The sequence below is a fragment of the Emys orbicularis genome, chromosome 1 (genome assembly GCF_028017835.1).
Source record: "Emys orbicularis isolate rEmyOrb1 chromosome 1, rEmyOrb1.hap1, whole genome shotgun sequence".
Taxonomy (NCBI): domain Eukaryota; kingdom Metazoa; phylum Chordata; order Testudines; family Emydidae; genus Emys; species Emys orbicularis.
The window spans coordinates 167,758,235-167,783,484 of NC_088683.1; the positions used below are offsets into that span (position 1 = coordinate 167,758,235).

A 25,250-nucleotide genomic window follows, 5' to 3' on the forward strand; every position below is an offset into this window, starting at 1 on the left:
GAGACATTTTGCCAATGTATTTAAAAGATATTTGTTCACTGTTGAAACTCAGAAATAATGGGTTCACTTTGAGATTCTGAAGGGAAGTGTGTTCTAGTGATTATAAGCCAATCTTCCCTTCCCCCCCTCCACCTACAGCCTGTCTCCTGTTCCCCCTTCCTGTTTCTTTGAAATCCTATGTCCACCCCCACTCCTGTCCCCCATCCGCTCCTATTTCCCCCTTTGCACCTATCATTCTATGCTTATCTCTGCGTTGTCCCCGGCCAATCCTCAAATCTTTGCATTCATGTCAGGCCACATCTTTCATTGAGAACAGAGGAGAGACGGTCTCCCTTACATCAGTTCAGTAGCCAGGAGGAACAATTGTAAGGAAAATCCTGCTCAGCCGCAAAGCCCAGGATGCACGCAGAGTCTTTGTTGGCAGGGAGGAGCTGTGAGGTGGGTGGATCATGCTCATTACAGAAGGAATCTTGTAGAATTTAAGCTACCAAACTCTAATATGCCTCTCCAGAGGACATACCCACTGCAACTTTTAGATGCTTGTAACTTGGCCAAATTTGGAGGGATTTTCACAAGTATGGCAGAAAGGAATACGCCTGAAACCTGAGCACACCACTCCCAGATTCAAGTCTTTGCCCCAAAACATGGATGCACTAGAGTTTCCCAACAAAACAGGTGTAAGAATGTTTTTTTTTAATGTGGGCATAATGTATTTTCCCCTAATCTCATTCTTGAAGTGACTGAACTGTTTGTTGAAATTCAACCTGAGGCAGACACTGAGATTGGAAAAGTTCAGAATGAATGGTTAAAGTTTGATAAAGTTATGAGCAACTGAAAACAGGCAACCTTAGGCTACCAGCACCACCTGTAAAGCTTGCATACAATCTTCAATTTAAGTTTGTAACTAAACTCAATCTCAATCACTTTTTTTTCCCACCTACCTCAGTTCATTTTCTATACGTTTCCAGGATTCTTGGGGCAGCTTTCTTCTAGTGGATGAGATTCTCCTTAACTACACTGGTGTAAATCTGAAGTAAGCTCATTGATTTCAATGAACATGCAGTATAAGAAAGGAGAATGCCATCTGTTTTCTTGGTATGCACTCCTTCATTACACATTTCATTAAAACCTTAAATGCACTTACTCTTACCCAAAATTTAATGGTTATCTGCCTTTCATTTCTTCCTCCAGATTCCTCCCCAATGGCCTATACACCGCTGAAAGTTGTCCTATTAAACTGCAGCTTCCTGTAGTTCTGGGCTCCTTAAAGGCAATGAGGGAGTGAAGGCTTGTGCATTCAGTTTGCAGTAATTCCACTTGCTATAAATCTGTATGAAGTCCTTATGGAAAGGAATTTGTTGTGCATATACAGTCATCTCTCTCGCCCACTCTTGGGGTCACCAAAGCCATTTCTGAAGCCAAGTTTTCCCTCCTCCTGCCACTTTCATTTGCAAGTCTCTTTTTAAATACTGCCCTATTTAGCCTTACTGGACTTATCTGAAGGAGCATTGTAACGAACATTCACGTTTCATAGGCAGAGAAACTGAGGCAGAGAGATGAAGAGAACCAGGATTCAAACCGAGGAGTTTCTGGATTCCACTTTTGTGCTCTGACCACTAGACCTAGCTTCCATTCCACAACCACTCATTTGTTAACATAGCACAACAAGCAAAATCAAAAACAAGCAGGAAGGATTATTTGTTGGCAAAAAGCTACATCTGTGGCTTTGGTGAAAAGGACAAATGGGAATTATCAACTTGTGGAAAGCTCTTTGGACAGAATTCTGACAACAACTTGTCTCTGACTTGCAGGCATTAGATGAGACATATCTTACCAAATCATCTTTTTCGATCTCAAGGTATTTCACGTAATTCTTTTTCCAGAGTAGGAAAATGTATCCATGATTACCCAAAATTTCCTTTCTTTGAGTAATAAGGTCCGCAGATTCATTTCAATGTGCACTTTAGCCCACTGGCAGCAGACAGGCAGAACCAGACCTGTCAGTCACTGGCAGCAGGGAAATGCACTGCCCCCTGAAGTTCCCTCCAGATGAGACAACTTTCACAGCCAGATTAATTCAGTTTTAACTTTCCTAAGTCATAGATTCTGTTAAATACATTTTGAGGAAAAAGCACACAATTTTTCCCTCCACAGAGCATGGGAAATTTCCCCAAGTTAAATAAACCAAAATCCCTGATTGTCAATTTCCACCTCTTTTCTGATCATCCATTTGTTTCCATGAATGGCCAGATTTGTGCACTCTATTACTTGAAGAAAGGAAATATTCATATAAGTGCAGATAAATGTTCCTATTCATCATGCTAAGGTCCACAGATTTGCTACAACACGATTTTCACAGCAGTGTGCTTCCAAACATGGGAAGCAGGATCATCCTTTAAAAATGAATATCCAAAACAAGGTATATTGTATCTCCTCCATCGTTCCTTGGGCACTAAGCATGGAGAAGACTTTGGTCAAAAAGTTGTACTGACTGAAGTTTGGGTGACCGATATTTAGAATGTGGTGATTTTATATACTGATGGCCATATGACTGCCAAGCAGATCTCGGACAGGAGACATGAGTTCTCTACCCTGCTCCTAAGGACTAGACTTTAACAGCAGGAACAATATTTCTTGCATTTATTTGGGGAATGAATGTTATGACAGTTGTGAGGACTACCTGTCTGAATTAAAAGCACAATAGTCGATCTGAGCTGAGAAAACTCAACTTCAAGAACTCATCTGACTGGAGTTAGTAGCCATTGGGAGTTCTACTTTAATGGATAGTAAAGAAGACAATACCTCCCGCAAGGGCTCAAAAGGGGCAGTGCTGTAAGCAGAATGAGGTTCTACGGTCATGCTCTATAACTCTGTGGGAATCGAATAAGGGTTGCTGTGGCAGCTGGGAAATGACAGCTAGCTAATTGGGGCATGGCAATCTGCAGTGGGTGCTGGTGACAACAGTCTGATACTTTCCCAGTCTCTTGTATGTGGCAGAAGATTCCCACACCTCTACTACATTTTCCCAGGAAGCACAAGGAGGAATATAAAGCTTTGCATGGTCCCTTTCTGGGTCACTAAAGGAAGGTACTGGCTTGGGGGTAGAGGATGGGCTCCCCAGAAGCTCAATGTTTCTCCACTGCTTGGGTTCCACACGGGCCAGATAAGTGTGTGTTTCTCCTGGAGGACTCAGCCTATGATATGAGTAGGGATCACCTGGGGCAGTGCAGGGGCTGTTATAGAGGTGGCAGCGGTGGAAGAGCTACTTATCACACTCTCAGGCATTGGCAGTGTCATCCATGATTCGTGTGGAAGTGGAAGAGGAGGGGCAGATGGGGCTGAGTTCCGCAGTCAGAACTGTGGCTGCTGGTGCCAACAGCACAGTCCCTGGGCTGTAGAGACTGAGTCAGGAGTAATCTGGCATTTGGTGCACTGCTCTTCTGACTTTACTCCCCACATGGAGATAGGGGTCTGCTTGCCCTAGAGTCAGTCTTTTTTGAAACATTTCTGGCTCCTTTCCTGCCAGGGAAGGGGGGGGGGAGAGAGAAGGGCAATGCGATCCCACCCAGCCTGGGTTGCATCTTACCCAGTAGAGCTGGTCTCTCCAAACCTGCCGGGCTCCTTTCCAGCTAGGGGAAGGAGGCAAAGAAACCCTGCTAGCCTGAGCTGTGAGGGATGCTGCCCTCTGCCCACTGAGCCCACCATCAAGATACTTGTTGTGGGTGGGGAGAGCAGAAGACTTTGCCTCAGGCTTTTCTCAGCCTAGCTCATTCTCTGAAGCTTGCAGGTCACCAGCTGCTGCAAACATCTCAGAAGGGGAAGCAGAGCTGTGGGGACAATCTCCTCATCAGGTGCAAACAGTGCTAGGACACAGCTGGGGATTGTAACCCCTTGATGAGTCTTCTCCTCCCGAGAATCAGTACAACTCTGCTTTGGCCTGTAGATGCAATCATATGGTAGAAAGTGATCACTTTTCTTCCTGAAGCCTATGTGTTTTTCTCCAATACTTCCACTATGCACTATTGCTCATAGTGGAGGAGTTACAATCCACATACTATTCATAAATCTGGATCTCCTAACTGCTCTCTGACATTTCAACATGCTGGACTCCCACAAAACCATTAGGATACTTCTATCAGATTAACTCGCATACAAAAGTTCTGGGAATCTCAGTATTTGATCTATTCAATAAATGTAGGCACTCTATGAAAATCTAATTGTGAAATGAGAAACTCTAAAAAGCAAATATAATGGCCAAAAACATATCAGTAAAATTACTGTAATCTTTGGGACCATTAGTTGAGAATGCTGTATTACTATTATGTTAATGTTTGGTTACCAGCGAAGAGCTAATGATGCCTCCTGCACTAGTTTAAGAACACTCTGAATACAGCAGTGACACAAAATGGCCAATGTTGTTATGTTGTTATGGTGGGTCCTGCGCTTTTCTTGGCGTGGGGCTAAGATGCCACCCATTGCCCCTGCTCTTGGGGCACAGAGGGCCCCACTAGTGGCCTGGGAAGGTGGTAGAGGAGGGAAGTGGGGGAGGGTCTGGGTTTGCTCCTCACTCTGAGCACCAATCCCTCTCAACCCCCATGGGTTTCTTCCCTCTTGGGTAGGGTTACCCTCGGTCCTTGATGCTGGGAGAGGGAGTCTACCTGCCCTGTTGGGGCAGGATCTCCCTTCCTCCAGTTCTCTGGTTTCTCAAGTCTCAACAATATGCCTCCTAACTCCAGTCCTCTCACACCCTGACTGCCTTAAGCAGGGGGTTTTATAAGGTTCCTGACAGGGCCTTAATTGACTACAGGTGCTCCAATTAACCTGTAGCAACCCTCCCTAGTCTACAGGGAACCATGCCTTAATTAGCCTAGGGCTTATATATCTCCTCTAGACTACTCTCCCACTGCTCCCTGGCCCTCCTGTATCACAAGCAGGCACCTCTGAGAACTGTGAAAGTGCTCTTTAATAATTATTAATACTGAGTCTTAGCCTGTCAGTGGCATGGTGTTTTCTGTAATAATCGTTTTGCTTAAATGCTTCTGAACAGGAGACCACTAGGATGCTCCAGGCAGGAAGTAAAAGGTAATTTCTAACAGCTTCCACTTAGAGTTTGTTAAAATACAATGACAGTGCTAGCAGCCTTAAGGGCTTTCGCCCAGTCTCCTGGATAGCCCCTAACTGGTTTGAATAGGGCTGGAGAGAGAAAATATGTCCAGGACCTGTCTACACTTGGGAAAGAACCCAGGAAGACAAAGAGGCGTAGTTGATATATGAACATAGACTCTCTTAAGGGGGGCAGTCAGAGAGAGCCAGACTTGGAGACATACTCTAACAAAGGAACCCACCGAGGTGTCTTATGAAGCCTGCCTGGATTGCAAATACAGGATGTCAGTACATTAGTAAAACAGACATATACAAGTTGTTTGTAATTTAAAATAATTTCTCGCTAATGCTTTGTTCCAAATGCTAAATAAAAATATTCTTAACAAGGCTATTCCTCAGTCTCAGTAGTCAGATTCCCAAAGGGAGGTTCAAGCAGGTACCCAAACCAAGATGGGGTGATAAGCATTAGGAACCCACAGATTAGTGTACCCAAGTTCTGGTCTAAGAGTGGAAGAATTGTGAAATTCTACCTTAAAACAGATCAAGGCAAGAGGCCTATCACAGAGACCAGAAGGTGGACAAAAGGTGCAGCTAGCCTTATAGCAGTTTCAATACCATACATTTTTAAATATTTCTTTTCCTACATTCTTTATTACCTAAGTACATATGTAAGCAGAGAGGTTGGATCTTAATTTTGTACAAATTCCCCATGTCCTAGATATTAATGTCATAGGCACTTTAGAATTAATATAGATAAAATGAGATTAGACAAATATCATTATCCCTCATCTGATGTCATGATGATTTCTCTCCCTAACAATGAAACAACCATATATCAAACCACACTAAATATCTGAATTTTCCATGCAGACTCTCTTCATTACATCTGAAACACAATACAGGACTTTAAACAGTGCAAAGATTAATAGGTTTTGAAATATACCTGGCCCTGATGTTTGTAATATACTGTATTGTAGCTTTAGAATGGATTCTCTATTTTTAAGTATCTGGCCATCTGATAAAGCAATTAAATCTCAGGAATATATGTAAAAGTGCTTAGGTCTTACTGTATATCACATGCTGGTTGAACTCAATAAGAACAGTTCCCGGCAAACAGTAATTAAATTTTACTTTGTTAATTATCAGTAATATTTCAATATTCCACAACTGAAATGCTACGATGCCCTAACTGAGAGTTGTAATCTAGTCCCTAAAATCTCTGGGGACCATCAGTAAACCTTTCAGCTGCGCATTCCCCTCCAATTTAGAAAGTTATAAAACACTGGCAAAAAATTAGCCCTAATATATGATCCCAGGATTCCCAGATGAGCTTGAGGACTAATCACTTACAAAGACATATTTTCCTTTCCTCTTTGTTTGCTCAACATTTCCAACACAGCATACATAATAAAGAGGTTTTGCTTAAGCTTTAACTCTCTAGCAAGTTGAACACGCTCACACGTGCATTATGCAAGTTGGATCCAGCTAAACCCTTTCAATGTTGGCTTCAACCGCATATGATTTTCACAGCTGGAAATATTTACCCCATCTTGCATCATTAGAGAAGATGAATCCCAGGACTCTTATGACTTGGCCTCTTACAAAAGCAGTGGGTCTAAAACAATGACGCGTGACCCCGTTGTCCTTTTCTGTGCTGCTTTAAGCTCTCTCTGACCTTGCAGAACCCATACTACAATATCATAAATTATAGTCCTAGGAAATGACTGAAGAAAGACTTGATAGACTTTAAAGAGCATTAGCCTCTGATTAAAGGACAAAAGAACATATTGCTCATGACAGAATTCAGTTGATGATTTTAGAGGTAATGTCCACTTCCAGATTTTGACAGGAATTTTAATTTCCTGCTCTATGGACACTTTGCAGCTATGATAATATAAGTATAGATGTAAAAAGAAATCCAAAACATGCAATGATGTACGTGGTTAAAAAGCAGTGTTATATGCATTACAGAAAAGAAATTTCCTAAAACAAATGAAACCACTTCCATTCTTATTTGATTTTGTATAACTTCTCTGATGTCTTTTTTTCTTCTTTCGTGACAAAATGTAAATGTTAAGATTTACTAACTTAAGTGTCCCTTTAATAAATCATACCAGATCCACTGAAGAAGACAATAACTCTGTGAACCAAGCATACTTTGAACAGTTTCATGTCTGCTGTTCTAGCTAGTCATAGGGCTAATTATGTATTTTCTTGTTTAATGCACACATACAATACGTGCATCCCCTTAAATATAACATGGATTTACTGTACTATGTATGGATAACTTTTCTGTTGTGCATTTCGCTTGCACTGTATAATTATTCAGAGTTGAATTTCTGGTACTGTGCAAAACATATGTCTGACTCCATGTAGAGTATTAATGGTATGTGAAAACTCATGCCTATGTCATCACTCATTTTGTAATCCATGGGTCAGTACACTAAATTAATTCCCATGAATGTTGTTCCATAGTTTACAAGTACATTATGTACATATAATTTTATGTTGATAAACTTGCAGCTCTCTTCTTCTACAATCTGAGATGTATTTTTGACAATATGTCTGAAATGTTAAACTTCACACAAGTGAGCAAATGCAACAGATCATGGACAAACTTGGGACACAAACTCACAATGTCCGAGCTCCTTTTCATTGAAAATCAGTGCAGCCAAATGCATACTTTTTTTTTTTTTTTTTTTTTTTGGAATATCAGGGTTGGAAGAGACCTCAGGAGGTCATCTAGTCCAACCCCCTGCTCAAAGCAGGACCAATCCCCAGACAGATTTTTGACCCAGATGCCTAAATGGCCCCCTCAAGGATTGAACTCACAACCCTGGGTTTAGCAGGCCAATGCTCAAACCACTGAGCTATCCCCCCCATTTACTTTTGGTCTAACTGAGCTTCCATAATTTGTCTCCGCATTAATGCCCTAAATACCCCCCCAACACACACGCGCACACACAAACACCCCCATTCTCAATTAAGATTCTATCTACAGTATGCATCATCCACTATTGGCAGTTTTGTGAGCACTTCAGAGCTTCTGCAAAACGACAGTTGACAGTTCTGATTCCCAAGAGCTCATTGTGTAAGGCCAACAGTGTAGTTGCTTTTACCAGCCATTAACTGATCACATCACTACAATAATTTCTTAGAGAAAAATTGGGAAGAAACATTTATTTAAAAAAACATACATTACAGTACATTTACAGACAGAAAACTTGATTGTGGAATCATTACTGATACCAGAGTAGTTAATATTAAGGCAAATAAGCCCCCTGACTTCAATGGAACAACTAGTGTAAGAAAACCATTCACGTGAATAAGGGTTGCAAAACCTGGCCCAGATTAAGACATGTCCCCTGCCCAAAGAGTTTACAAAATGTAATGGCCTGAACCCACAAACGCTTAGTCATCCTAATTATCAGGAATCTTCACATGAAAACAAAATAAAAATATTTTTGCATAATTTTTACCTCTATGATATTAAAATAGTCCAATTTCTTGGAACTTTCTAAGTGGAATGGAAACAGCCCTCATGGTAACACTAACATAAGGCTATTCAAAGCTTTTGCTCTTGTGTGGGATTTCATTGAAGACTCAATCCTGTTCCACTGAAGTCAATGGCAAAATTAACTCTTTAGGACACCTTCTTTAAACTGCAAACTCAGCTGACCAATGGTGAAAGAGCCCTCTTCATCACTGGGACAATATTATCTCTGCTAGACTATCCAGACAATACCTCTAAACTACCATCACCCTCTCTTTCTTTTCTGGACTGAGCTTTTTGCCTGCTTGGCCTCTGTGATAGACATAGCAATTTCCTGGAAAAAACTTACTGAATTAAGTTAAAGCTCGTTAAAAGTTTAAGTATTTTAGAATTCATTGTATTAAAATGCAAATGTTTATGTATTATTGTGGATTTGTGTGTAACATTTCAGGGGCAGGGGAGACATGACTAATATAAAGCCTGGTAACTGCTATAAGCTTTAAAGGACTATTTGAAACAATGTGTCCGACAATTAATTTTTAAAATTAAGTTGGTTTCCCGTGGACTCTCTAGGGGGAGATGTATGTAAATGAACCCCCCTGGTTATGCAGGAACACAGCCTTTTGAAACTTCACCCTAGGGAGGGAACCTTTGTCTGCTGATGACCTCTTATGTGAGGACAAGATCAAAGGCCCACACTGTATAAATGAGTGCCTCTTAGATTCATGGGTGTGCTTGTTCTGAGCTACCAGATGTTATGAACTTTTGAGCACAGGAAAACAACTTCCTTGGGAGGGTCTGGATGACTAATCACCTGTAAGAGCCCTTGTGGGATTTTGGGGGCATGTGATCTCTGGTAAGCTTATTAGAATGGGTGTAGGTTCTTATTAGCATGTGTGTAGGTTCCACAGCAATCTGTCCTGGGTCTGGTTCTACTCAATATCTTCATAAACGATTTGGATAATAGCACAGAGAGTACACTTATAAAGATTATGGACAATACCAACCTGGGAGGGGTTACAAGCGGTTTGGAGGACAGGATTAGAATTCAAAATGATCTTGACAAAATGAAGAAATGGTCTGAAATGTATAGGATGAAATTCAGGAACGACAAATGCAAAGTAGTACACTTACGAAGGAATAATCAATTGCACAAATGCAAAATGCAAAATGACTGCCTAAGAAGGAGTCCTGCGGGAAAGGATCTGGGGTGTCAGTGTATCACAGTCCAAATATGAGTCAACAATGTAAGACTATTGCAAAAGAAGCAAACACTGTTCTGGGATGTATTAGCAGGAGCGTTGTAAGCAAGACAATAAATAATTGCTCCACTCTAATCAGCACTGATTAGGCCTAACTTGAGTACTGTGTCCAGTTCTGGGCACCACACTACAGGAAGGATGTGGACAAAGTGGAGAAAGTCCAGAGGAGAGCATCAAAAATGTTTAAATAACTAGAAAAATGACATAGGAGGGAAGATTGAAAAAAAAATGGTTTATTTAGTCTGGAAAAGATAAAATTGATGGGGTGGGAACAAGATAACACTATTCAAGTACAGAAAAGGCTGTTATAAAAAGGAGGGTGATAAATTGTTCTCCTTATCCACTGAAGACAGGACAAGACGTAATAAGCTTAAATAGCAGCAAGGGAGATTTAGTTTAGACAGAGAAAAATTCCTAACTGTAAGAATAGTTAAACACTGGAATAAATTACTTGGGGAAGCTGTGGAATCTCTGTCATGGGAGGTTTTTAAGAACAGGTTAGACAAACACCTGTCAAGGATGGTCTCTAGATAATACTTAGTCCTGGCTGAGTGCAGTGGACTGGACTAGATGACTTAGAAGTGTAGGACTGCAAGGGACTTTGATATGATTGTTCTAGTACCTTTTCTCTGTAATGCTTTCACCTTCAGAACAGTTGTGTTTGCTTAGAAAAAGCTGTGTCATAACTTATACCTATGGGCAACTAAGCTGCTTATAGCCTCTGAGGAGACGGCAAAGCAGGCTTGCTTAGGCAGTCTAACTTGCTGGGGAACTCCCGTCATAGGCAGGGAACTGTACAGCCTTGAAAAATCCCAGTCAGGAGAAACAAAGATTACTGGATCTTTACTCAAGAGAGGTGATGGCTGAGGAGCCTGGAGCCTAGAGTGGACCAAGGAGAGGGTGTGGGGGGGAGGGGGAGGAGAGAATACACGTGCAACTGCCCTGAACTATGACAGCCTCATTTATGGTGAGCCTTAACCAGACATTTACTAAGGAGCTCTGCTACATTGTCTAGGTCAGACAAGACAGAGAAAAGCTGTAACCTGTATACTTAAGATACCACAACCCATTCTTCCTCAATAGCCCCCCAATGACCCATATATAATACATGTATGTTGGTGTGTATATTGTACGTATATGTTCCGATACAAAAAAATAAAAAGAACCCATTACTAACCTGTTCAGTAATTGTTTTTCTTTGAGATGCGTTGCACATGTCCATTCCACTCTTGGCATCTGTGCTCCCAGCACACATCTGTTGGAAACTTTTCCCCTCAGCTGTACTTGTTGGGAGGCTCTAATGCCCTTTGCTGCGTCATGCCACTGTATGCAAGTATAAAGGGCAGAGCAACCCCTAGCCCCTCTCAGTTTTTTCTTGCGAGAATTCTAATACGGAGGGGCAGGAGGGCATGTCGTGGAATGGGCATGTGCAACATATCGAAGAAAAACTGAACAGGTTGCTAACCGTTTTTTCTTCTTTGAGTGATAGCACATGTGCATTCTGTGATGGGTTCCCACCAGGATGCCACCTGGAACTGGGGTACCACTGAGCCCTCTGACCCACCAGTGCTGGGCTCCCCCTCATACTGTGCTGCTGTGACAAGCTGCAGACCCACTCCCGGTCCTACACTTCGTCCAGCATTCACACAGGTAAGGACACACCCAGCTGTAGTTACATGCAGGCTCTCTGACCAGCCACTGCATGAACCAACAATAGAGAAGCTACAGCCAAGATAACCACCAGTTCCCCAGGCATGCACCCGCCCTCTGGAGTATAAACCCAAAATTATACCGTCTTGCGTAAGCTCATAGAGTTAGCCCCTCCCTCAGTGTGGAGAGGAAATGCAACAGCCTCTCTGAGCTAAGATTTCCAAGCACTTCACTCCAGCTCACTGGTTTAGATTAAAACATAAAATACATTTATTAACTACAAGAGAGAGATTTTAAGTGGTTATAAGTGATAGCAAACAGATCAAAGGAGATTACCTAGTAAATAAACAAAAACACAAACTAAGCTTAACATACTTGAAAGACTGTTAATTCAAATCCTATCTCTCATCTTGACTGATGATACAAGTGGGCTGCAGATTCTTAAGGCACAAGTTACACTTGCTTTGCAGCTTGGAATCCCCAGGTTTTCATACGCAGGCTAAAAATTCCTTTAGCCTGGGTCCAGCACTTCCCCCCAGTGCAGTCTTTGTTCCTATGGCGTTTCCAGGAGTCTTCTTGTGTGGGGAGTGAAGAACAACAGATGATGTCACTCCCTGCCTTATAGAGCTTTAGCATATGGCGGGAACCCTTTGTCCCAAACTCAATTGTGGAAAAACACTGGCATCCCAAGATGGAGTCCAGAGTCATGTGGCCTGGTCACATGCCCTTGCATACCTTGCTGAGTCATAGCAGCTGTTACTTACAGGCTTCTGGAATGTTCACAGGAAGGTTAAGTTCTTCTAGGGTCAATTGTCTTTTCTGATCGGCCATCAGCACTGTCTGGCTTCTTCATTGTTGTACCAGAAAGGCTAGTGCCTTTGCCAGAAGCTGGGAATGGGTGCCAGGGGATGGATCACTTGATTACCTGTTCTGTTCATTCCCTCTGGGGCACCTGGCATTGGCCACTGTCAAAAGACAGGATACTGGGCTAGATTGACCTTTGGTCTGACCCAGTATGGCTGTTCTTAGGAGTCTCTTCCACAGGTTGTTCCTCTGGTTCTAGGATCTCTTCTTTAGGCTTGGTACTGGGCCCAGTACCACATACTGGAAACAGAGCAGCTCCCCCCTCCCATCTACATGAGGGCACTGAGCAGGCACAGTGAGGGGAAGATCTGGAAGCTGGGGGGAAACACCTTGGGTTCCAGAAAGGCCATTTATATGGGGCTAGACCCCAGAGACCTGGCCACATTTCCATGGCAGCTCCCATTGTGGGGTCACGATAGTAGGCGGGACAGAAGATCTACAGGGGGACCAGCAGGTTCTGCTTCAGGCTTGTGAGACATAAGATCCCACCTCCAAATCCGACGATGAAGATTCCCCTTCCTCTGACCATGGAGGGGCTGATCCAGTCAGTGCCAGGTATTGGAGCCAACCACCTGGTGATGGGCGGATCACCACCATCATCGCTGACTTCCCCACACTACTGACAGCGGACTGCTTGGGAAGCAGGCAACTGTGGTATCATAGGATGTACTGCTGGAGCTGGTGCCAGACAGGGCAATGGTACTGAGGGATCAGGTTCCTTCTCTGAAGACACTGGCACCGAGAGGCAGGGCAAATTCTTTGCTGCTGCAAACTCCTCTGGGGTAGTTGGCACTAAGATCATATCTTGTTGCAGTGCCAATTAAGTTGATGGTGCCACTTCTGGCACTAGGCTCGATGGTGCCCATTTTGGTGCCAGAGCCAACTGAAGCACTAACTTGGAGGAGGAGGAGGGCTTAGATTTCAGATGCACTCGACTCAACTCCTTCTCTCCCCTCTTACCAGACTTGGAGGATGGAGATCTTCCCTGTGGCCAGAACCTATGTAGATATCTTACATTGCTTCCTCAGCACCAGCGAGGGAGACTGGTGCCAGGACTCGGATAACGCTGGAGGCATGCTTCTCATTGAAGCTTCAGCACGCAACACCGAGTCAAACCAGGATGGCTCTGATGGTGACCTGTGTGCCACCTCCATTGGCAGGAATTTCAGCCTAGCTTCCCTATCTTTCTTTGTTCTAGGCTTGAATTCCCAGCAAATCTGGCATTGGTCCTTTACGTGTGCTTCATCCAGGCACTTCGGACAACTACTGTGCAGGTCACTTACCGACATAGGCCTTGAGCAAGAAGCACCCAGCTTGATGTCTCGGTGCCGGCAGCAGAACCCCAAAACAGGGAAAAAACAACAAATTCAAAAAGCTTTTTTTAAAAACACAACTAAAACTTAAAACTATAATAGTGATACTAACTACTAGACTAAGTATATCATATACAAAGCTGAGAGAAAACTGTTCTGGTAATGAACAGGAATTTCAACAACCATCATGAGCAATAAGAAGGAGCTGAGAGGAGTTAGGGGCGGCTCTATCCTTCATACCTGAATGCAGTGGCGAGCGGCACCAGAGGGTCCTTGACTGGGAAAAAGTTTCCAACAGCCATGCACTGGGCACACAGACACCAAGAGTAGAATGTACATGTGCAATCACTCAAAGAAGAACTAAACTGATTAATAAAAAGCAAAGATTTGATGTCAAATATTTTTCTGCATGGTCACCTCTTGTTTATTTGTACACTATCTTAATTTATCCCTTCTTCATGTTTAGACTTGAACTGCAGCAAGGAGTGAATCAATCCTGCCAGAACACATTCAATTGCTTCAAGTGAGAATAACTTCCTGGAAGTTTTGTTTACTTATTTGTATTTTTGAACTAACCACAATTTTCTGTTATCCAAACAATTTCCATACTTAATATCACAGAAGAGAAAATCTGTATGAACAATAAATATGATACGCTGGCAAGAACTGGACAAAAGAGAGGATTTTTCCCTAAGCAAGTTCAAAAACAACAACAAAAATGCTGTATTTCCCCAGATCCACTGTCAAACCTCTACACTTGGAGTAGTTCCCAAAGTATTAATTGTGTGAACTCAAACAGAGCATGCTCTTTTAAATTGTTGCCATTTATAGACCCACAAGGCAATAACTGCTGAATTGGGGTGGTGATGGGAGAAAGTTACAACTTCTTGCTGTTTTTTCTGAAGCATGTTTTCCTTGAATAGGTTTAGGGATATTGCAGAAACCTGAAAATACATAAAGTACACAAATATATCTAGGCATACAGTTCCATGCCATTTTAAGAATATATATTTCATAACATATGCTGAATTACCGCTTTTAATTTGAAGGCCAGAAGAGGGGGTTTGGGAATGATTTCTTTCAGGATGTGGTCCCCATCAAGTATGAGTTGTAATTGTTTAATGGTATCCCATACGGGTTCCGACCACACATCACTAGTTGTCACCTATCATTAAACAATTACAACCCATACTCGATGAGGAGCGCATCTTGATAGAAATCTTTCCTGAACGCCCTCTTCTGGCCTTCAAACCACCCCCCAACCTTTCCAAGCTCATCATCAGTGGCATGCTCCTAACATATCAGGGCACACCAACTCAAAGTGGCACCAGGCCCTGCCAGAACAACAGATGCAAAACCTGCAGACATACCTCCACTGCTATGATGATCAACACCCCTCACAATTCATCTTTCAAGATCCATGGGACCTTCACATGCCTTTCACAACATGTGGTGTACCTTATTCAGTGCACTAAATGCCCTAACAACAACTATGTGAGTGAAACCAGACAATCACTCCGCTCACACAGAAAACTGATAAAAGACAAAAACACCATATGACCTGCAGGTGAACACTTTTCACAGAACAATCTATCTAGATCTGACCTCTCAGTCCTCATCCTCAAAGAAAACCTGCACAAAACCTTCAAAAGGTGAGCCTGGGAGCTTAAATTAATAACTTTGCTAAACACTAAAAATCACGGTCTGAAACACTCGATTTATGGCTCACCACAACACTTTATAACACACTAATCACCCCCAGCTTTGGGAGTTTTTCCCTCCAGTCCCCATTTCCCTCCCCCATGACTGGAGAGGTGTTAATGGGACACTTCATCTTGAATAGTCCCTTGAAATATGTGTTAACTACTTATGCCAAACAAGCTGTTCCACTTTGTATTTGATGACATTCTGAGTACATTTCCCAGACCTGAAGAAGAGCTCTGTGTAAGCTGGAAAGCCTGTCTCTGTTACCAACAGAAATTGGTCCAAAAAAGGTATTACCTCACCCACCTTGCCTCTCTAATATCCTGGAACAAACATGGATACAACAACAGGGCACACAGATTTTAATTATAGAATTCAACGAACACAGTAGTATTCCAAACCAATAATTACACTGGAACAGCATCCCTCCATTGTGGTGTTCCTTGGACACAGCAGCACCTTAGCTGGGGGTTTTTGCTTGTGGAATTACCTGTGTATAGACCTGCTGTTTTGACATCTTTGTTCAAGGTAAACAGCACGTGTGCACATATTATAAGTACAAGTAGACTAGGGAAATATCTTGGAGCCTGTGTGTCACTTATTTCCCTTCCAAAAAAGCTAAGTTATAGTAAGGCCTTATAAAATGCTACAGCTCAGCAAAAAGGCAACAATATTTAACAAACTAGAAGCCAGGTCTTGGTTTTAAGATATTGCCATTACATTGTGGTGCGGGGAGAGGAGTAGGAAGGTGTAGGGTCAGTGAGGAGCCATGCTTCTGTAGGAAGCAGAGGCATTCTGACTAGGCCAGAAATCCTCTATGGGCAGGAGCTCCACCTCCCTCTATACAATAGGGTGACCAGACAGCAAGTGTGAAAAATCGGGACAGGGAGTGGGGGGTAATAGGCTTCTATATAAGAAAAAGCCTCAAATATCGGGACTGTCCCTATAAAATCAGGACATCTGGTCACCCTACTATACAAGTACAGCCAATACTCCCTTCTACTCTTGGGCAGACATGCTGTTTTTTCTGGAAGGAAAACCCCTTTTAATAACCCCCCCAACCCCTTTTAGTAAAAACAATACACCTCCAACAGCTTCAGCCAGGCACAGTGCCTCAACTTCTCACTGGTATTTTACCCAGAGCCTGGGAAGGGCATGGGTGAAGGCTACTTGGATGCTCTCTGTCTACTATATGCATCTCTGCTGGGCCAGACACAATCTAGCCCTAGACGTTTGCAAATCTTTATCATTCATCCAGTGTGGTGGGTCAGGGCAAGTGAATGGTCCTTTAATTCTTTGCGACCAAAATTAAAATTGTGATTTAGCTCATCAGCTGTGAAAATATGTTTGATGGTTCAAACTCTGCACATCATAAAACCATCCCACATTTCTGCCTGAGTAACCATGTTGCTCAGTTGGAATGGCACAGGGCTGATTTAGCATAAGTACTGCCAGTCAGGTTTTGTGTGGTTTAGGACATCTGTGCAGGGAAAGCTGGTCCAGCCCCTGGTCTCATAAAGCTTGAATCATGCCTCTGCTCTTAGTCATTTTCATCAACACTATATTCACAACAATGTAAAACAAACATATTTCACTAAGCACACACTGTAATATGTACACTGTAAAGATGTGATTTCAATTTCTATACTGTACAAAGCCCCAAAGAAAATATATTTTAGAGATACAAAAAAGATAGGTGGCTAAAGATTAAAGAATAATGTACAGACAGAGCTATTTATTGCGAATCTGAAAATTAAACAAGACAGATAAGATCTCAAGGTTATAAAATACTAAGATTATTTTAGAGGTATTTAATTACTATGCTACTGATCCAGAAATTTGAACTGTATGGGCAGATCTTTAATGGATCCACCCACGTGCATCAGATTGCAGGATTATAGCCAATGTTATTGTAAAAATGGGATTTTGGAATACCAGATTACCCTTGACCTGGGAATCCTGGTGTTCAATATTGGGTTTTTTATGCTGTGATTTTAGGCCTGTCATAACTATAAAGGGAAGGGTGACAGCTCTCCTGTGTACAGTGCTATGGAATCCCTCCTAGCCAGAGACTCCAAATCCTTTTACCTGTAAAGGGCTAAGAAGCTCGGGTAACCTGGCTGACACCTGACCCCAAGGACCAATAAGGGGACAAGATACTTTCAAATCTTGGGGGGGGGGAAAGGCTTTTGTGTGTGTCCTTTGTTTAAGGGGTTGTTCGCTCTTGGGACTGAGAGGGACCAGACATCAATCCAGGTTCTCCCCATCTTTCTAAACAAGTCTCTCTTATTTCAAAATTGTAAGTAAAAGCCAGGCAAGGCGTCTTAGATTTACTTTGTTTTTCTCAGCTTGTAAATGTACCTTTTACCAGAGTGTTTATTTTTGTTTGCTGTACTTTGAACCTAAGACAGAAGAGGGGGGTCCTCTGAGCTCTTTAAGTTTAATTACCCTGTAAAGTTATTTTCCATACTGATTTTACAGAGATGATTTTTACCTTTTTCTTTAATTAAAAGCCTTCTTTTTAAAAACCTGATTGATTTCTCCTTCTTTTAAGATCCAAAGGGGGTTTGGATCTGTATTCACCAGGAGTTGGTAAAAGGAAAGAGGGGGGAAGGGTCAATTTCTCCTTGTTTTAAGATCTAAAAGGGGTTTGAATCTGTATTCACCAGGAGTTGGTGAAAGGAAGGAGGGGGGAAGGGTCAATTTCTCCTTATTTAAGATCCAAGAAGTTTGGATCTGTATTCACCAGGGAATTGGTAAAGGTCTCTCAAGGCTACCCAGGAAAGGGAATTAGCTTTGGGATGGTGGCAGCGGACCAAAACTAAGCTGGTAGTTAAGCTTAAAAGTCTTCATGCAGGCCCCTACATTTGTACCCTAAAGTTCAAAGTGGGGATACAGCCTTGACAAGGCCATACTTGACTAGCTGATTAAGTTAGTTTTGGCAAAATAAGGTGTAAAACTGCCTAAGTTGTTGGGGCAGAGAGGGTTCTTTAAAGACAATACAGGAGGCAGTGAATTTGACTTGACACATTTGTTGACTGAAAATTCCTAGCAATTTGGTTATACTTTCTTTGGAATAAAGGATTTTACGGGGATTTCTTAAAGAACCATAGTGCCATTTCTGTAGCATTAACATAGGGGAATTATTACACACAAGTTTATTTTCCATAACATTTTTCCTTGCAGCTATTAAAAAAAAAAAAAAAAAAGGTAAGTGACCTAGTCTGAATTGGCTCTCCTTTATTACAATGGGTGTTAAAGTTTAAAGAATCTGTCTATTTTTAAAAGCAGTCTTTTGAAAGTACTTCTGTAAAATATGGAAAATTTACCTGTAACCTATTTGGTAATTTCCTCTTTTTGGGGGGAGGAAGAGCTACTTTGAAATGGCATTTTCATTATTTGTTCAAATAAATAATGTTCAGGAAGATATTTTTCTCCTTCATTATAGTTTCTGGCCTTTTATCCTGTAGCTATCAAAGAAATGCTGGGGGCCCCACAAATGTTTTAGGACTAACATTTGGCTATTCTGTTTTGACAGCCATAGAACACACCATATTAAATCTCCATTGTTCTAACTGTTTGACACAAAAACATAAACACATGCTAAGGTTTAACCTGTGGTTAGGAACAAGTATTACAAAACGTAACACAGCCAACAAATTTAGAATGGGGAAAACTAACCTCATGCTCTTTTAAAAAGCGGAATGTAAGAAGTTGGGAAGAGTACTGTAAATACAGTGATCACTCTCCAAAAGCTGCCTTGTAAAAATAAATAAGGTTACTTCAGTATGTGCACTATTCCCTTATAGTACTCTTTTCTTACAACAGCAAATATTTCCAACACTGCAAATACTGAGGTTATCTAAGGTGACTGCCATGTTTTTAAGGGTGACATCTGCAAACCCTCTTCCACTGCAGTACCGCTATACTTTTCCTATCAGCTCCCTCTGCTGACAGTAACATGCATAGAAAATTATTGAACCAGGTGTCCTCGACAAGCCTGTCAACCTACCGCATAAGTCTATATCTTACCCAGGAGCGCCGCCAGCTTTTCTGCCACCCTAGGTGGCGGAAGGTCCCGCCCCGAAATGCCGCCCCCCACATAGGCGGCGGAAGGTCCCGCCGCCGAAATACCGCCGCGGTCGCTGCCCCCCAAATTGTAGTGTCCTAGGCGACCACCTAGGTCGCCTAATGGGTTGCGCCGGCCCTGATCGTACCCTGTTCCTGTGTAGGTGGCACTAGCAAGGAGGGTGAAACAGGCTGTTTTGTGCCCTCCCTGCAAAGTAAGGACAGGCCAAAATTGTCAGAAGTGATTACCATTCAAGCACCAAGAATGCAGGTGTATACCCTGCAGTCAGAAACTCAGTAACCCAAAGCAAAATTTGTGCTGCTCTGGTTTAATGCAACCATAAGGTCATTCTAGTTTACAAAACTGGGTAACTTCAGATTCATTTCAGCTCCAATAAAAGAAAACATAGGAGGATACATGGAAACAGCTAGAGAAAGTGAGATTATAGGAAAGAGTAGAAGAAGAAAGAATAAGAATGATGGCCATCTGATGCCAGGTTTGTGTTTACTGTCTGGTTACAGTCATCTGGGAAAGTAAAAGGATAAGGAAAAGCTGACCTGAATTTCCCCAACTATGGGATTCCAACTTCTAACAAGACTGCCTTCCACTGCACTCTGCAGACAACATCTTGGCAGTGTCTGTTAAACACAGCGTCCGTGGTGCTCAAGAGAATTGATTTCTATGCACATCTGTGCTGTCCACAGAAAGTCCATCCAGAAAACTAAAACAATAAAATGCTTTTTACCAACACTATGGGCCTGCTGCAAAGCTCATTAACTTCAAAAGCATTTGGATCATGTCCTAAGAGAATAGGAGCCAGAGAAATATGGTTTACAAGGAGATACAATCTTGTGGATTGTGCCCTGAAACTTTGTCTCCTGTTCTTAACTTGTTTAGTCCTGATGTATTAGAATAGATTTTTCATTTTGCTCAGATTCACTCTGCTCTGTTTAATAAACTATTCTTCAGTGCCATGTCTTCTTTTGCACTCTGTCACTATCTATAGAAGAGAGAATGTTTCTGTTATATACAGCCACATAAGTTGTATGCTTTCCTTAATTTAAGGAAAATTCAGGTAGCCCTCCCTCATGTGAAGCCATTTCTCTTTTCTCATCTATTTATCTGTATTTCCCCAAACCACATCCCCACACCCATTAGGTCAGATATGATGGTGTTGCACAGAAGTGTAACAGTGGTGGGAGGTCTCCACATCAGAATATTCGTGTGAGGGGGGAAATGTGAGATCATAGAGAACTTCTGAACTTGGCTTAACTGTACAGAAGAAAAAAATATGTTTCAATTCAAATTGCTCACCAAGATAGATCAGTAAATCAGGGAAAGCTTGACAGTAAAGCGATCTGTAAGGTTATATAAGATGTGGTTAAACTCCTCAGTGAGTACCAGGAGGTTAATGCCTTCAAAACCCTTTGAAGATGAAAAGAGCTGCAGAATATAAGTGCTAAATATTGATTATATTGTTTTATTCACAGTTCTCTATCTTTGGCAGAATACACCTCTTCCTATCATATTATTGAAAATCTTAAATTTTCATTAAAAATTAAGTATCAGAGGGGTAGCCGTGTTAGTCTGGATCTGTAAAAAGCGACAAAGAAAGCTTATGCTCCAATACTTCTGTTAGTCTATAAGGTGCCACAGGACTCTGTCACTTATTAAAAATTAAGATTCTAGCTCTTGTGATTGTGATGAAAACCTTCCAAACATGGACTACATGTAATTGATGTGGTGAGCTCTTCCTGACTCAACAGCCAGCCTAATTTAAAGCTGTGACCTACGCTATCCATCTGAATGGGATGTTAATTTTGAATTTCAATACAGGGGGGACAGCTATGAAACACAGTGCCTGCACAGCAAAACACAAAATCCCCTTAGACTTAGCCTTCCTACAGTACTAGAGTCTGTCAAACCTTAATGTATTATGATATGGTCTTTAACCACATATTATTTGGACAAGAATGTGGTGAAGAGTTCCAAGAGAAAAGATGTTTTCTTCTATTCGAGGCACTGGCCTGAGAACCAGGAAGTTGGGTTCTATTTCTAGCTTTTACAGAAATAATCATGTGGAACTTCTCAGTTACCCACTCTGTCACAGAGCTCTTACATGATGTTTGATAAGACTGTATTATAATACAGTGGTTCTCAACTAGTTGTACATGTACCCCTGAGGGCACTCAGAGGTCTTCCAGGTGGTACATTAACTCTTCTAGATATTTGCCTAGTTTTACAACAGGTTACATAAAAAGCACTAGCGAAGTCAGTACAAACTCAAATTTCATACAATGACTTGTTTATACTGCTCTATATACTAGACACTGAAATGTAAGTACAATATTTATATTCCAATTGATTTATTTTATAATTATATGGTAAAAATGAGAACGTACGCAATTTGTCAGTAATAGTGTGTTGTGCCTTTTTTTTGTATTTTTATGTCTGATGTGTTGTAAGCAAATAGTTTTTAAGTGAGGTGAAACTTGGGGTACACAAGACAAATCAGACTCCTGAAATGAGTACAGTAGTCTGGAAAGGTTAAGAGCCACTGTTCTAGTGCATGTGCACACAGGGGCAGAATTAATGTGGCAACCTTATCTCTGGCATTTCCTTATTTTGAGTTCTTGACTCTGCAACCTTAAAGTTCTTTTAATGTCATGTTCTGTATATAATTATTTAGGTTTCCAATACATTCCTCCAGCATTGCACTAACTTTCAGAGATGAAATGCTTAAAGCAAGTGTTTGTTAGTAGGACAACTCAGGAATGGCAAAGAAAAATAAAACATTCACAGACACTTATCATTTTAGTCAAACATGTGCCTGTCTGGTGGCAGCACATAAGTATCCTGGAAGAGAGAGCCATGTGTATTCCAGCCTCATGAAAGGCATATTTGAATATGACAGTCTTTCCAAAGAAAGGCTCTTCAAATCACTGACATCCAAAGGGTTTATTGGCTGCCTTCCCTACAGCTGCAAAATTGTATTTCATCCTTGGAGCATTGAAAGGAAATCCCATTGCATGAGGCCAGGGATCAGTACATTTCACCTCCTGGAGAGGAGACTCAAGAACTGGGATTCCACATCAGCAGTAAGAATTAAAAGTTTTATACTGTGACTTTATCACAGGCTACCCCACTACAAGAAAACGAATTTGCCTGGAGCCTCTCTCAGGTAATACAAAACGGACTCTACTGTACTCTATACAGTAGGAGTGGCTCCGGAGCGCTGTGTGTGACTGAGACTGAACATATAAAAAAGTTTACATTTGTACTCCATGGAGTGATTTTACAAGACAGAGTGGACCACCCTAATGAGACAGAACTCCCCCAAACCTCTGTTACTTTAGAAGTGCTTAAAATCTAATCATCATACTGCTCATTTATGGAAACATACACAGTTCTAGTCAAACAGGAATGCACTAACAAAGACATCTTTGAGTATTCCTAGATAAACAACCCAGGAACCAATGTACAGTGTGTCCAACCCAATAAAAATAATCATCTGAAAGGATATCTGCCAGGGTCAGAAACTGTTTGTTTATACATTTGCAAAGGGAGAGCCCTTTCAAAAGTCAATTAAACAACATGAACCTGGCATTTCCACCTGCTGCTTTAGTGCAAATGACAAGTGGAACTGTTTTTTGCTTTGTTACATTAGCAAAGCAAGAATGTGTCCAGAGATCATCTCTTGGGATTGCAGCATGAAAAGTGAAGCTCTAAGTGTTGCCAGAACTTTACTGTTAAACATACTCATGGTTATCATCCCATCAAAGTGAGCAGAAAGTTAAATAATACTATCCACATAATGTGGGCATTGGAAAAATCTCCATCCTCCGAAAGCAGACAGTACATATGTAAGTACTGTATAATCTTGGCATACTAATACCTTATGTCTGCGGATAGTAATTACTTTTTATTATTGTAAGGACACAAAAGTTCTAGTGTAAACTTACCCAGAAGGGGCGGATTTTGTGTGTGCGTGCACACGTGTGTGTGTGTGTGCAGGAACTAAGGGCTTAAAAGTCTATTTGAACTGAGCTGTATTTTTATATCAGTAATGAGAGAACACAGTCTGTGTGTTGCTTCACTATTATCACAACATTCTTCAATTCCAGTGGTCTTGGGGAATCCAAAAAGCAAGACATTATCAGAGGGAACATCTAGACAGAAAACTCCTGAGATGTTTTTATCTTGGGATGCGAGCTGCATCTTCCTCTTCTCCCAGCACCCCTTTATTCCCCCACCTAAGGTATGTCATACTCTAGGGTGTCCTCAAGGATGCTGCTTTGTGGCATAACATGGCTCTAAGCAACTAAATAATAAAAAAAAGTTACAGCTTCTCCTGTAAACTTTGCTGACTGCAGCAGTCTGCAGATATAAAATGCATCTACAAAGCATAGACAGGACTTATATAGGCATTTCTACAAAGTGGTTGGCAGTACATGCAGCAATGTGCTACAAAATACTTCATAATCTAGATTTAGAAATATGGTTTTAATTTTACACTACATCTGTTGTTCTTGCAGCAATAGAATACTCACAAAATGCCAATGTTACATAGATCAAATTAACAAGGAAAAGGGGAGGGTCTCTTCCAATTTTGCAAAACTATTTCCAAAATCCAGCAGAGGGAGATATATATATATATATATATATATATATATATATATATAAACATATATATATATATATATATATATATATATAAACATATATATATATATATATATAAACATATATATATATATATATAAACAAATATTCACATGACATGGGTTTTTTTCATGTGGAGTGCAGAGTTTTGAAATGCAGTCTCTTAATAAATCCCATTTTTCTCTTGAAAGAATACATACAGACTTCCAGAAGTGAATTGCAATACTAATAAGGATGGATATAACTGAAAAGCATAGAACTTTTGTTCCAAAACAGGACTGAAATCCCCTGCCAACAACTTGGGGTGCACTCAACCCCATTTCCTTGAAGATTTTACTGCCATAAACTTACACAATATTGTCTAAACCATCATAAAAGCACTAGAATTAGTTTTCTTTGTTGCATGGCAATTCTTACTGGATTCACAAGCTACAATGGATATGTTTAGGTCTTTGCTTCAGTTAAGTTTAAGAGTTTTAAACAACGATTTCTTGTACCTGGATTTTTCCCTGCCGGCTGCCTTTCTCTTACATTTCTTTTTCAGATAGTCTTTAATCCTTCCTTACATACTGAAAGCAAATTTGTATTGCAAAAACACAGACATTTTCCAAAAAACACAAAGTTGTCATAGCTACTTGCCTCTTGGCAATTTCTGAGCATTTCCCAGGTTTAGTGCAATATGTCCACAGAAAAGTAGAAAGACCAGTCTTGATATCATGGTTACAAACCCAAACTCGCACAGTGAATGATGCTGATGGGTATCACAGAACAAGGTACTGCAGCTGCACTTAAGTGAACTGTTCTCTCAGTGGCAGAGGCAGGAAACTTTGACAGCAGCTTAGTTTACAGTGGGAGGAGAGAGAATGACATCATACCCTCCCACTGGAAAAGTAAGGAAAATTAGCTTTAAAATGATATTGTCAGACTCCCGATTGCAATAGACTTCTGGTTTTTGTTATAGGGTCTTTCAGTCTCTCAGGCTTACAACGGATCAACCTGTGATCATTTACACTTCATGCAAAGAAATCACAGAGATGTCAAAATTCCATTAAAACTGCCCTGGAAAACCAGACAGGGAGACATTCTTTGTCCAAAGAAGGTGAACTGCAAATGTAAAATAAAATTTTGTA

At 41.2% G+C, this 25,250-nt stretch overlaps 1 protein-coding gene across 1 annotated transcript in view; it reads right to left on the bottom strand.

Moving 5' to 3' along the window:
- Positions 1-24,838, bottom strand: part of ABI3BP (ABI family member 3 binding protein) — a 302,067-nt gene extending 277,229 nt beyond the window's left edge. Inside the window, exon 1 of the mRNA XM_065423543.1 lies at positions 24,760-24,838. Coding sequence (XP_065279615.1) covers positions 24,760-24,838 — 79 coding nt within the window. The remainder of the gene's footprint in view (positions 1-24,759) is intronic.
- Positions 24,839-25,250: the final 412 nt, after the last annotated feature.